This window comes from Stigmatopora argus, chromosome 23 (genome assembly GCF_051989625.1).
Source record: "Stigmatopora argus isolate UIUO_Sarg chromosome 23, RoL_Sarg_1.0, whole genome shotgun sequence".
Taxonomy (NCBI): Eukaryota; Metazoa; Chordata; class Actinopteri; order Syngnathiformes; family Syngnathidae; genus Stigmatopora; species Stigmatopora argus.
This window is the reverse complement of record NC_135409.1, coordinates 9,298,347-9,310,138: the sequence shown is the minus strand read 5'-3', so window position 1 is coordinate 9,310,138 and position 11,792 is coordinate 9,298,347. Positions and strand designations below refer to the sequence as shown.

At 51.9% G+C, this 11,792-nt stretch overlaps 2 protein-coding genes across 2 annotated transcripts; both read right to left on the bottom strand.

Moving 5' to 3' along the window:
• Nucleotides 1-4: 4 nt before the first annotated feature.
• On the bottom strand, nt 5-8,542 carry creb3l2 (cAMP responsive element binding protein 3-like 2). The gene is made up of 11 exons (XM_077594513.1): nt 7,824-8,542; nt 3,702-3,960; nt 3,410-3,616; nt 3,129-3,316; nt 2,887-3,033; nt 2,750-2,808; nt 2,530-2,598; nt 2,324-2,423; nt 2,098-2,227; nt 912-1,161; nt 5-828 (listed from the first exon to the last, which is right to left on the bottom strand). The coding sequence occupies exons 1-11, from the start codon at nt 7,932-7,934 to the stop codon at nt 765-767; spliced, it is 1,584 nt and encodes a 527-aa protein (XP_077450639.1). The 5' UTR covers nt 7,935-8,542; the 3' UTR covers nt 5-764.
• Nucleotides 8,543-8,699: 157 nt separating this feature from the next.
• On the bottom strand, nt 8,700-11,770 carry ssbp1 (single-stranded DNA binding protein 1). Its single transcript, XM_077594515.1, has 7 exons — nt 11,685-11,770; nt 11,275-11,361; nt 11,018-11,075; nt 10,800-10,940; nt 9,655-9,742; nt 9,467-9,555; nt 8,700-9,380 (listed from the first exon to the last, which is right to left on the bottom strand). The coding sequence occupies exons 2-7, from the start codon at nt 11,296-11,298 to the stop codon at nt 9,337-9,339; spliced, it is 444 nt and encodes a 147-aa protein (XP_077450641.1). The 5' UTR covers nt 11,299-11,361; nt 11,685-11,770; the 3' UTR covers nt 8,700-9,336.
• Nucleotides 11,771-11,792: the final 22 nt, after the last annotated feature.

Sequence of the window (11,792 nt, the reverse complement as noted above, 5' to 3'; positions counted from 1 at the left end):
AGGCTAAAGGGTTGATGCATTTACTCCTGAAAATACTTTATTATGCAAGGCAAAAATAAAATAAAAGACATGGCATGGCAGAAAAGGCCTTCTACTGGCTAATCCTTTCAGTCAAGGCGACATCATCGTTGTCCTGTCTATCTTTGTCTTGATATCGATATCTGACATCATACAGTTTGGGAACTTTCTTTAAAAAAAAAGAAGAAAAGAGATTAATTGGTCCTATTTACAAAATATTTGTTGTTTCTTTTTTGGCGGGGCAAATGCTGAAAGAAAAAAAGCTATCCTAATTTTTAACCATCGCACGACAGCATGAGGCCACGAGGCTTTTATCGAGCTAAGCTAACCATGCTAACATCTTGCGTCCCTTTTTCTGACATGTCCATATTTACAAATATTCCTCCTCTTCTGAAACAGCTTTAAGGCACATCAAGAAATAATACATAAAAGAGAAAACGATTAAAAAAAAAATAAGTACGAGTACGAGCACTACACGCTCAGTATTGGAATGAAATAAAAACAGCAAATATGAAGCCGGAGCAATAATCTTTGGATGGGGGGAAAAAGAAAAAGAAATGCATAAATATATTAGGGCAAATGTCCTCTATTGTCCACAGACGCTACGTTATTAACTTCTCCGTTGTTGGGAATTAGCCAGCGTGGCGGTGAAGGGAAACAAGTATTCAGTGCAGATTTACTGGGGAGCTTTCAGGGTAGCATCGCTCTCGGCGAGGTTGGGGGCCTTTCGGGGGGACGGGGGACCCTCAGGAGGTCTCCTTGACTCTTGACTCCAACGCGATGCGACTGGTGGCCCTTTGCTCCAAAGATCTGCGCGTCCGCACGACATCCCAAAGAAAAAAAAATGTCATATGGTCCGAGGCCAGCCTCGGGGCCAGGACTTCTCTTTTTACCTGAAAATGTCGTCGTCAGGGGCGCTCTGGTTGCCTTTACTCCAGAAGGGTGGACGCGTCTCGGCGCCCGCGCTTTCGGCCGGCATTTCCCGCCGGTGCTGCCGCTGCCGCTGCCGGCGCCACGCCGCCATGACGACGACGGCGCCGGCGCCGGTTGGGTCCTCCCAGCGGTGGGGGTATTCGCCGCCCAGTCCCGGCACGGGGGGCGGCTCGTCCTCGAAGGTGGACAGCAGACTTCTGGACTTGACGGCTGGTGCGGACAGAGAAAGGCGGGAGCCAGTTGAACGCAAGTCTTTGCCTTTGTTTCACCGAATGGGAGCCATTGGTTTCAGATGACCAAATATTTTCCAGGAATTTCAGGCGGCAGGTTGGAGTGAGAGCGAGACATGTTTAGGTTTAGGATTCAGTACGGGACTTTCTCTCACTGCTTTTCCCAGTCACACGTTAACTTATACGCGACCATCTCATATTTTCGGGACCCGCTTTCAACTTCCTGCTCCATGAAAGAGCCAATGGAAAGGGGGCCAGGTGTAGCCCTAAGCCTACCCCAAACCCAGGTGCAGCCTTTTTCAATTAGGGCAGGGGTAGGGAACCTATGGCTCGGGAGCCACATGTGGCTCTTTTGATGGGTGCATATTTCTCTGAGCTAAAATATGGAAACCGGTGGTGAGAGAAAAGAGTCTTGAACGCACCAATAGGAACGTCACGTCGGCACTGTGGCATTGATTTTTTTTTCATGAGTCTTCTGCATTCATTCTCTATGATACTCATTGACATTCATTGATTAGCAACAGCTTAACAATGTTGTCAAAATAATTAAGAGACTTTTTGTACTTTAAAAGTTGTAAAATGACTAAAAAAAAAAAAAATCGCACATTTTCATGTGTTTTGACTTTTAAATTGTGATTATGGCTCTCAAGGAATAATATTTGAAAATAGGAATTGTTTATGGCTCTCTCTTTCAAAAAGGTTCCCGACCACGGCATTAGGGCATAAACGCCCTCTGCTGGCTCCCGTACTCCACTCGTACTTTTTAAAGAAAGCCGATGGCAACGTTAGATCGATCGCAAAGGATTTCTTGGGGCTACGCTTTCGGTATTTGCCGATATCTGGGAGTGTGGATGCTTTCTTTTGGAATACTCTTGGAACGGGATTCTATCACGTGCGGGCCTCGAGAGGGCCGTACCTGTGGCGGCGTAGGACTCCGTCGGCGCCGGCCGGCCGGAGGCGAGGCCGCTGTCCGGCGGACCGGAGTTGGAGGCGAGGCCCGGCGGGTAGAAGCTCCCCAGAAAGAGAGCGAAACACAACACCAGCACCTGACGGGAAGGAAGACGAAGAGACGGCGGCGGCGGTCAGCGAGCCGGCCGCCGCCGATCGAGCGGCCGGATAGGCGGCCAAGGATCGCTAGGTACCATTAGGCAGGAGGAGGTTTGCGTGCCGGCCGCGCGGCACGATTTGGACACTTTGCCGGAGAGCAAAGCCTGCAGGGCCTGGAGCTGCTGCAGCAGAGACCTAGTGCATTTCCACAGAGGGGGGTTAGGGTGGTTAATGGAGTCCGTCAATCATCGGCCCACATCCGTGCCGAGTCACGGCACGCGTTCGTTCCGTTCCATCTCACTTGTTGGTGCACTCCAGCGTGTCCACTTTCCTGCGGAGGTCACCGTTTTCGTTGGAACACGTCTCCACCCTGTGGGGAAAGGGAGTATTGCGCGCGCCCTTTTAGTGCTGCCAACTTTGGCTCCGTTCCTTCAACGGCCGCCGATAGACGCCCCGTGCATTTTAACGGGGAAGCGCTGGCGTCGGCCATGGATGCGGGAGCCAAATACAACGGAACTCACTTCTTCTCCAACGTATCCATGTACTCCTTCTTCTTCCGGCGGCTCTCTTGAGCTGAAATCTGCAGGAAAAAAAACAACAACAAAAAAGAGAGCCCAATGAGAGTGAAACTGGAGTGATTTTGCAAGCGCCGTAGTACCTTGTTCTTAATCTTCCTGCGTATCTTCTTGAGCGCCTTCTCCTCGGCTTTGCTGAGCGGCAGCTTGGTGGGAACCGGGTAGCCTTCGGCCACCAGCGTGCGGCGCTCTTCCTCGGTCAGCATCAGCGGTCCCGAGCCTTGAAGTTTCTAGGTGGGCGAGAAAGCGGGTTAGCCCTAGCCCCAGCCCCGTCAGAGCGGGTTAGCCCCGTCCCCGCCGACCGCTCCCCGGACGCCGTCCTCACGTGTGCTGCGGTGAGAAGGGGCGAGTTGGACAGCGAGGAGGACCCGCGGGGGGACGCCTTGGGCTGGGCCGGCGAGGGCGACGGGGGGTGGGACAGGCCCGGCAAAGCGCGCGAGGGGCTCTGGCTGCCCTCGGAGTCGCTCTCGTGCGAGCTGGGAGGGGTGGGCGGCATCCGGAGGGCCTCCAGACCTGACGGGAACAAAAGACGTGGGGTCACGGGAGCGGGCGGCCTCCAAACGGCATCGGAACGGCCTCCGAACGGCCTCGGCGAATGGCCCGGACCTTTGGGGGATAGGTTGAGGAACTGATCCACTTGGTGAGGCTCCAGCTTGATCTCGGGGAAGACCAGCTGCTCCTCCTCCTCCTCCGTCTCGATTTTGACCAGGGGGGAGCGAGGGGGGCCGGCCTCGGCATCCGCCGCGTGGCACAACAGAGCCTCCGTGTCCACGTCCTGCTCCATGGGCCACTCGGACGAGTCGCCTTCGGATTCTGGAGCCAAAAAGGGAGCAGGCGGCGTCAGGAAGCGCCCGCCCCTCGGCCGCCGCCGCAGAGTCGCTCGGAGAGGTGGGCCTACCGGCGTCGCTGCCGCGCTCGCCGGTCAGGTGCGAGAGGGGCGACTGCGGCCTGCTGTCGCCGCACAAAGAGTAGCTGTGCTCGGCAGCGATGTGGGGCGAGAGCGACGAGGCGCGCAGGTCGTCGGCGTCGTCATCGTCGTCGTCGTGGCCGCCTCGGCCTCCGTCTCGGCGGCCACGCGCCCCCGACAAGAAGGGGTCGCTCAGCAGCTGGCCCAGCAGAGCGTCGTGGGAGAGCTCGTCCAACAGCTCGGAGAAGTGCTGCCAGACAAAACGCAAACATTCAGCGTGAAAAAAAGGGGGGCTGGGAAACGGGGGCGGTCCGGCAGGCCTCCTGACAGAGCCGCAAACGCTGTCATTTTTCCCGTGTGTGTAGGGCAGTGAAGCGGAGCACCGAGGGCCTTCTCCCACCACCACTGGCGCAAAAAAAAAAAAACAGGACCCCCTTTATGCGGCCAGCTAACACGGGCGTGTCGACTGTAACTCGACTGTAACCCGACACCCTCGCTGTAACTCTGAAGCAAGAATTTGCCAAGGAGCACCCACAAAGAAGCTTTATGACGCTGGAAAAGGCAGCATTTCTTCCCAACTTGGAGCCACTCCCAAATTCACATGAAAAATATGAGGGAGGAGTTCCAAGCTTTGAGCAGAAAGGGAGCAAAAAGGCCGCTGGCAAAACGCCATTAGTGGGGACTCGTCCCCAAACGGTGCCACATTTATTTGCCTTCTTAATAACCCTGTCCACAGCACTCACCCTCAAATCAAGTCACGTAGAAAGAGTGGAACGGCCGAGAAGCAAGCAAGCCGGCTAGCTGGGGCCATAAAAGCCCCCAGCAAACGTGAGGGTTGGTTTCAAGCGGAGATAATTGAGGCTCCTTGGAGAAGGAATGCCACCCTCTTCAATTAAGTCCAAAGTTCAAGCAAACTACAGAGGGTGCAAAGGCAAAAGCCAGATGCCACTTTGGAGGCTGGCCGCTAGCTAAAGCATTTAAGTGAGGGAGGAACGACGTCACGTGACCTTCCTCAGCTACCGTGCGCACTTTGCCCTCCGGCAGCGCGATGACACCGGCGGGTTCAGGTCAAGATAAAAAACAGCGGCCCGGTGTCGGCGTCTTTATTTGTTTGCCCTTTGGCTATTCCAGCACAGATGGCGGCTCTCCACGCCGCCGCCGGCGCCCGACGTCCGGCCGTTTCGGAGGTTCCGCATGCGCGAGTGACGCCGTGCTCTCCTGACCAAACGTGACGATAAAGTCACGCGGACCAAGAGAGCGCCGGGCTCGCGGCGGGAAGTCAACCAAATCGAATCTTTTCGTCGCCTCACGCTGGCCGCCACCGACGTGACGTGACGGCGAGGGGAAAAAAAATGAAATGAAATGAAAGAGCGGTCTGCATTTCCAACATTTCCAGCCGGCCCCCTTCATTCCGAAGCCTTGAGATTCTTCTCGGCGACCCGAGCTGAAATTCCGACGACCTCCAGACGATGACGTGATCGAAAACGAGCCTTGCCTTGCGGATACTTGGCCCGCTGACCAATCCCCATTTGAAGCAAAAGCAAAAGATTTCTGGCCTTTTTCCACGCCATCGGTCGTGACGTACTTCTTCCGCTAGCGAGTCTGCCTAGCGACGGGGGGGCCTGCGGAAGGCGACGCTAACGAAGCTCAAGACGCGTGCTTTTGTGCTCTTCCCCCGGCGGGCCCCGCCGCCAAAAAGGCCACCCCGATGGGAAGAAAGGAGACCCGGCGGGGCCGGAGGGTACACGCGGCCAATGGGCGGACGTTAAACGGAGCCCGCTGCACCTATAAAAGCACAACAGCGCCAGCTAGGTTTTTAATGAGCGCATTTACAAGTTGACGGGGGCAAAAGTGGACTTTGCTTGAGATTGTATCCCAAAGTACCATGGTCCAAAATTGCAGGCTGCGTGGCTTCAAAGGCCATTTGAACTTTTGGGGAGCGTGGGTGGGTGGGTGGATGCGGCCCCAACGGAAAAAGGCACGCCGTGTTTAAATTTAAATTCCCCAAGAAGAACGGCGGCTGTCGTGGCCGCAACGCGCCGCATGATTACCGCTTAGGGTTTGCTTTCCCCGAGCCGCCTCCCACTCTCCCACAGTCGCATGGGCCCGCAAAGCGGCCTGGACTGGGAGCTGCGTTTGGACGCCATGTGGCCGGGCAGAAGCGAGCAGGACGCCCTGCCCTGCCCTTCCCTTCCCTAATCTGACCTGCCCTGCCCCGCTAGAGGGAGAACAGGCACGTCACCCTAACCTTTGTTTACTCTGGCTGTTTGCTCGCCCTGCACATTCCGCCACTTGGGAGCCACCTGTCCATTTTGGAAAGGTTTACGTCAGGGGACGCGCTGTCCGAAAGGCCTCCGCAATTGGGAATGAGCATCTTAGCTTCTTGGCCCCCTGGCACCGAGCGTGTGGTGGCCCACAAATGGGGACCCTCTCTCGCTTCTGGCGAGGACCAGCGGACCGGCGGATTGGCGGCGCTACCGCTCAGGGAGATTGACGAGAAACGGGTGGAGTTCGTCAAGGAGCAGTCGTCGTAACGCTTTGAACATTTGGACAGACCGCAGGGTGGGACCTAATGACGTGCATTCGGGCAACATTGTTCCATTTCAGGTCCTCCTTCTTGCCTGCTTGCTTAGTCCAAATTGACCTTTCTAACTTCTTCAAAATCCACTTTTATTGAGTTTTTTTTTTTTACATTGGACTTATGCTTGCTTGGGTGCGACATATATATGAAAATAATTCCCTTCTCAAATGTTTACCTGCAGTACTCTTGTTTTTTCTCGGCGAATAAGGCCGGAAAATGATGGCTTTAGTTTGAGCGACTTTATGCTTCGGGCTGTTTTCCGACATTTGGCCTTAACAATGAGGGCCGACTTGTTACGGTTATGACGCTCGCTGTCTGTCTGGCTGGGCTGGCTGTCTGACTGACTGAGTGGCTTGCGGGCGCACGCGAACCAGAGGAACCTGACGGAGAATTGGACGTGGCTCAGGTAGGATCGATGACGCACGTGCCGACGTTGATTGGCGTGCCACCTCGGAGAAAGTAAAACCCGGAAAAGGAGGCGGGGCTCCCAAACCAAGCGTGTTCTCTATCGTACTCCAGGTAGAAAAGCCCTTCCAAGGTAGCCAGAACCACATAGCGCCCCCCCCCCCCCCCAACCGCATCCATGTAATGCTCAAAGGAATCTAAGCGCACGGCCATGTCGCCTCGGGATGCCTTTAAAGGGCCTCCCCGCCAGTCTGGACCTGTCAAAAGTTCCCCCGCTTAAGGAAGACGGGTGGTTTGTGCACGTCTTTTTTTTTTGCGGGCCTGGCTGCCTTCCCATTTGCCAAACTTTCTGGCAGCGACAAGTTACGTAATAGCAGAAAGGCAAAAGGGCCATTTTGGAAAAGCTTTGAGATGCACCGCCTTCGCCTTCAATACAACCTCGTCCAGACGAATTTGCAAGCAGGGGTAGTTGATTTGAGGTTTCTTTCTTTCGCTGCCATTGACGGCGCTAGACGTCCAATCCATCCGAACCGGCTATGGTTGGCGGAGACTAAACGCTCCTAGCCCTCCCAGTTCAAATAGAGTGGGCGTCTAACGGCGTCCGTGGCAGCCAACGAGGTGGGGATATTTGTTCCTAAAGTCTTCCGTCTAGTCCCAAAACGGTGCTATGCAAATGTCCAATTTTACCGGCTGTCTTTGAATCATTTGTTGTCATGGAACATTTAGCTGACGACGTCAGTCGGGTCTTCCAAATCGAAGAAACAACTATGCAAATAAAAAATACAAAATAAATAGATCGCCGAAAAATTCCACTCAAAGAGAGAGCATCGTCAAGGAGGGGATTGTTTCTTATTCGATGGACCCAATCCAGTCCGTCGATACACGCTTTTTTCGACATTATACTTCAAGAAGGAGAAGAAGAAAAGAAAAGAAAAAGCAGGGGCCTTGCTGTGCTTCTTATTAAACAAAGCCTTTCCTTCATTGTCAACATTCAAATGTGAAGGGTTCACCTGGACCCCAAGGCTTGACTCTTGAAGGGAGAGCGGGGGGGTGGGGGCCTACCTTGACCAAAAAACTAAACTAAACTAAACTAAAGCGTCTTGCAATGATTTGTGTGGGAGACTTACGTTGGTGTAAAGGGTGCAATCCATGTCTCCGGCTTCGACGTCGGCTTCGGACAGTTCGCTGAGGTTCCGATCCCAGTGCAGCAAACATTCGCTCGAGTCCAGGATCTCCATGACGGCCTCCGGGTGGCCCCCCTCCTTCTCCTCCTCCTCCTTCTTCTCTTCCTACTCCTCGGAAAACTTCTCAAATCCGGAAAAGTTCACGACAACTTTTTCTATTTTGGTCGGAAGGAAGAAGAAGAAGGCGACGGGATGGGGCGCGTGTCGTGCTATTTGTCAAGTGGTCGAGAAGGAAGGCTTAAGAGTTGGCGACGGTCGATCATCTTCTCTTCCTCTTCAGTCCAACATCCAAAGACAGCGAACTTTCCACTCGCCCCCTTCTTCCTCAGCGAGCAGACGGGCCGGAAGAGGCGGAGCCATACGCCGCAAAGCGGAAGCGTCGCTAGCCAAAAGCCACTTAGCTGGCAAAAGAAACATTGGTGGACATTAGACTCGTTTCACTTTGCAACACCAAAAATGATCGATATTGATCGGTCTTTCTGCTCCTCCAACTGTTATTCGGATACTCCGGAGCTCACTAAAAACAAAACACCCAATGAATTCATTACTTGTGAAATGAAAAGCAAAAGCAGAGCAGTCTACACGGACGCCTCATTTCTGGCAGATGCTTGCTTTTATTTGTTCGGGTTCCGGTTAACTATACGGCGCTCGCTCCGAACGCTGTAAAACCTTGATTGGCGACACAACTAGCCAATCAGGGCTCAACCTTCAAGGCGGAATTCAACCAATCACTTGTGGCCAAGAATCTCAGCCAGCAAAGTCCGCCTTTGCTAGCTGGAGTGCTCCGAGCAATCTTCCAAAGACTCACTTGACTCAATGTGAACCAAGACCACACGTTGCCGTTTTATTCGACGTTGAAAAAACACTGTCACTTAACTCTCGAATGGCGCCAACATGCGGGGGAGAGTCAAACGTTGACTTTTACGTCTCTTTCACGGCAAACCGAGAAAACAGCGGACACTTCACTTTGTAGAAAGAAGCCGTCCACGGGACGGTCGCACACCGGCGACTGAAAACTTGCAATCGACTATGAAATGAAACAATACAAATGTCATATAACTCAACTTAGCTAAGAATATAAGGGTAACGCGGAACAAAACAGGATGGAGCCATTGTCATTTTCTTTCAATTTAACAAGGACGACTCCTGCATGACCAATGATCATGTGTGTAAGGGCGGGCGGGATGTCTCATAAAGCACTCAAGAAAACCTAAACAAGAGCTGCGTACGAGTCTCTCAGAGGTCCTACGGGATGACCTTTTCCGCTCCAGTAGGATGGATGATTGGATGCCCTACAGTCAAACGGGCCTTTCCAAGGCTTCAAATTGGCTCATAAGAAAACTCTGTGGCATCCATGCCCTTTTTTGGTAGAAAGTCAACATATGGTAGGTAGAAAAAAAAATAGAAATAAAAAAAACTACAACAAAAAGAAAAACATGCGTCAAAGTGTCGTCTTTCAGGTTCTGTCCCGAACATTGTCGCTCAGGAAAATGATGTTGTCTGGAAACACAGAAGACAACTCTTAAGGTCATGGCTTGGATACGAGCATTTAGCTTTTGGCTTTTGGCTTTTTGCTTTTTCCAAACCTGCGATGATGGTGGTGGCCTGCCGTCTCACTTGGTTCTTGTCCACGTACTCGCCGTAATCCAGTTTGCCCTCCACAAGAATCCTGGCCCTGTAAAAATTCAAGTGGTGGGTAGGATCAACAGGCCACAACAAGTTCCCTTTTCACCACCAGTGAGATTTGAATGAGATGAGATGAATGAATTCAGACCCTTTCTTGATGTACTGGTAGGCCACGTCCCTCAAACCGGGTTTGAAGACGGACACGCGGTGCCATGTGGTCTTCTGACTGATGTCCCCTGGAGGGGGGCCGAGCGAGACAAAGGAGAAAAATATCAAGAGGGATTTGAGCCGCTCCGAGGGAAAAACTACCGTATTTTCACGACTATTCGGCGCATCGTCATTTACGGCGCAGTGTCAGTAACGACTGCTATTTCTGTATTTTAGACACACAAAGCACGCACCATTTCATTAGACGCATATATATTATATATCATATATGGATGAACATCGAAACGCAATAGCGCTGGCTACCGGAAGCAGACTATTTGCGGGTTCCGGTGCGCAGTGACTGCTGGGAAATATAGTTCTTGCACGCTACACCCACACGCTAAAAACACCTTTTTAAAAAGGCAACGGAAGCAAAACTGAGTTGGGTTGTACTTTATTTAGACATTTTACAACTTACTCACGTCATCATCACCCACAAATCCATCAAAGTCCTCATTTTCTGTGTCCCAATGAAACAATTGCCCAAATGAGTCTTCCAAAACGCCGGGTCCCGCGGTTGTAGTTCTTAAGCCTCCGGGAATGACGGCAAGCTCCGAGTTATTATATATAATATATACATAGTTCACAGTCTAGCTTTGAATGCTCTGTTGACGCCAACATTTAGCGGCAGGATTTCGGCCAGCACCAAATTAGTGTGGTCGCCATCATACTAACTGTATTGAAGAACTGGGTGTAATAAGAACTCTATATCCCAGCAGTCACTGCGCAGTACTTTTTCTACGGGAAAATAGTAGAGTCGGGGGCTGGTTTCCGTAGTTGTCCTATCGACTGATTTATTTGATTTTATCGTGATAACAATTTTAGTATTGGTCCATATATAAAGCGCACTGGATTATACGGCGCCCTGTCTATTTTGGAGAATTTTTTTTGACTTTTATGCGCGCCTTATAGTCGTGAAAATACGGTACATCCACCCAGTTGGGCGTGGGACTGTTCATTGGAGCTGCGCCGCCCTCTAGGGCTCAGAATAGACAAATGCGACCAAACGCAACGAAATGCGACGCCAGCGTTGGAGGAACATTTGAAGCAAGCATCTCAAGCGACTCCGATTTCCGGATTTCTCACCCGATGGACTGGTCTCGCCCTCCCCCGAACGCCACATTTCGTTGGTGGCGAGGGAGAAGATGGTGACGGGGTTGCGGCCCTCCACCTGTCTCATCACGGGTTCCTGGCCCACTCGGCCCAGCAGCTGCACACGGTTAATTGCTGAGAAAGAAGGGGAGAGTGAGGAATGGCCTTAATCCCCCTTGAAAGTGGGAACGGAAGAAGGGACGTCCACTTACATCTCTCCAGGATGAGGCTGGAGTCGGTGGTGTTGTTTCGCAGCAGCTGCTTAAATACCTGCAAGTCAACAATTCCAACCAATTGCAACCGTGTGAAAATTCAATGCCTCCACTGTGCTTTTTCCACAGATTTATCTTCTTTGTTTTTAGGGAGGGGGTGGAAAAGTGCCCTGGAGAACTAGAGGCAGCATTTGATCACGGAAGCAGTGTTTGTTGTGCCAGACCAAAAAGCGTCCAAGTATTTTGGGAAATCCCACCTGCGATGAAGCTCTTCTTAACATGTTGTCTGTCTGTCTGTCTGTCAATTCTTGCTTGACTTGGTAAAAAGGTCAACGATGGCAAATCTGCAAAAAAAAGAACCCCTTTCGCAAGTGTCCTAGCAAACTTTCATGTCCTTTCCCTCCAATATAACGTTACATAATTCTCGGTGAGAGGTCTGTTTAACGAATGGAAATTGAACATCTAAGTTGATCCATTGAGCTTGGAGTGCATGTCGTGCGCTTCCACGCAGCATCCATCACCCCAGCGAGGAAGATTTGGGTTTTTTTGCCCGTGTTTCTTACGTCACAAGGTAAAATGTGTTTATTTGCATTTGCTGTCCAAAATTTTGTGTTAAAAAAATCGGTAGGTGGGCAAACGCGCGAGATCAAGTTGTGTTTAAACTTACCGAGAGGTAACCTCGCAGCTTCACGCGTTTCTCGGTCCGTCGTCGATTATCGTCCGACCACGGCAGGAAACTTGGATAAAGAAGTACGGTTCCGCCTCTTCAATTTTT

Excerpts from the sequence above, each read along its gene's own strand:
- creb3l2 (XM_077594513.1), bottom strand. The coding sequence starts at position 7,934 with ATGGAGATCCTGGACTCGAGCGAATGTTTGCTGCACTGGGATCGGAAC. Across the intron at positions 3,317-3,409 it reads CCTCAACCTATCCCCCAAAG|GTCTGGAGGCCCTCCGGATG; the intron begins GTCCGGGCCATT and ends TGTTCCCGTCAG. Across the intron at positions 2,228-2,323 it reads AAACCTCCTCCTGCCTAATG|GTGCTGGTGTTGTGTTTCGC; the intron begins GTACCTAGCGAT and ends CCTTCCCGTCAG.
- ssbp1 (XM_077594515.1), bottom strand. The coding sequence starts at position 11,298 with ATGTTAAGAAGAGCTTCATCGCAG. Across the intron at positions 9,743-10,799 it reads GGGCGAGACCAGTCCATCGG|GGGACATCAGTCAGAAGACC; the intron begins GTGAGAAATCCG and ends GCCCCCCTCCAG. Across the intron at positions 9,556-9,654 it reads TACCAGTACATCAAGAAAGG|GGCCAGGATTCTTGTGGAGG; the intron begins GTCTGAATTCAT and ends GAATTTTTACAG.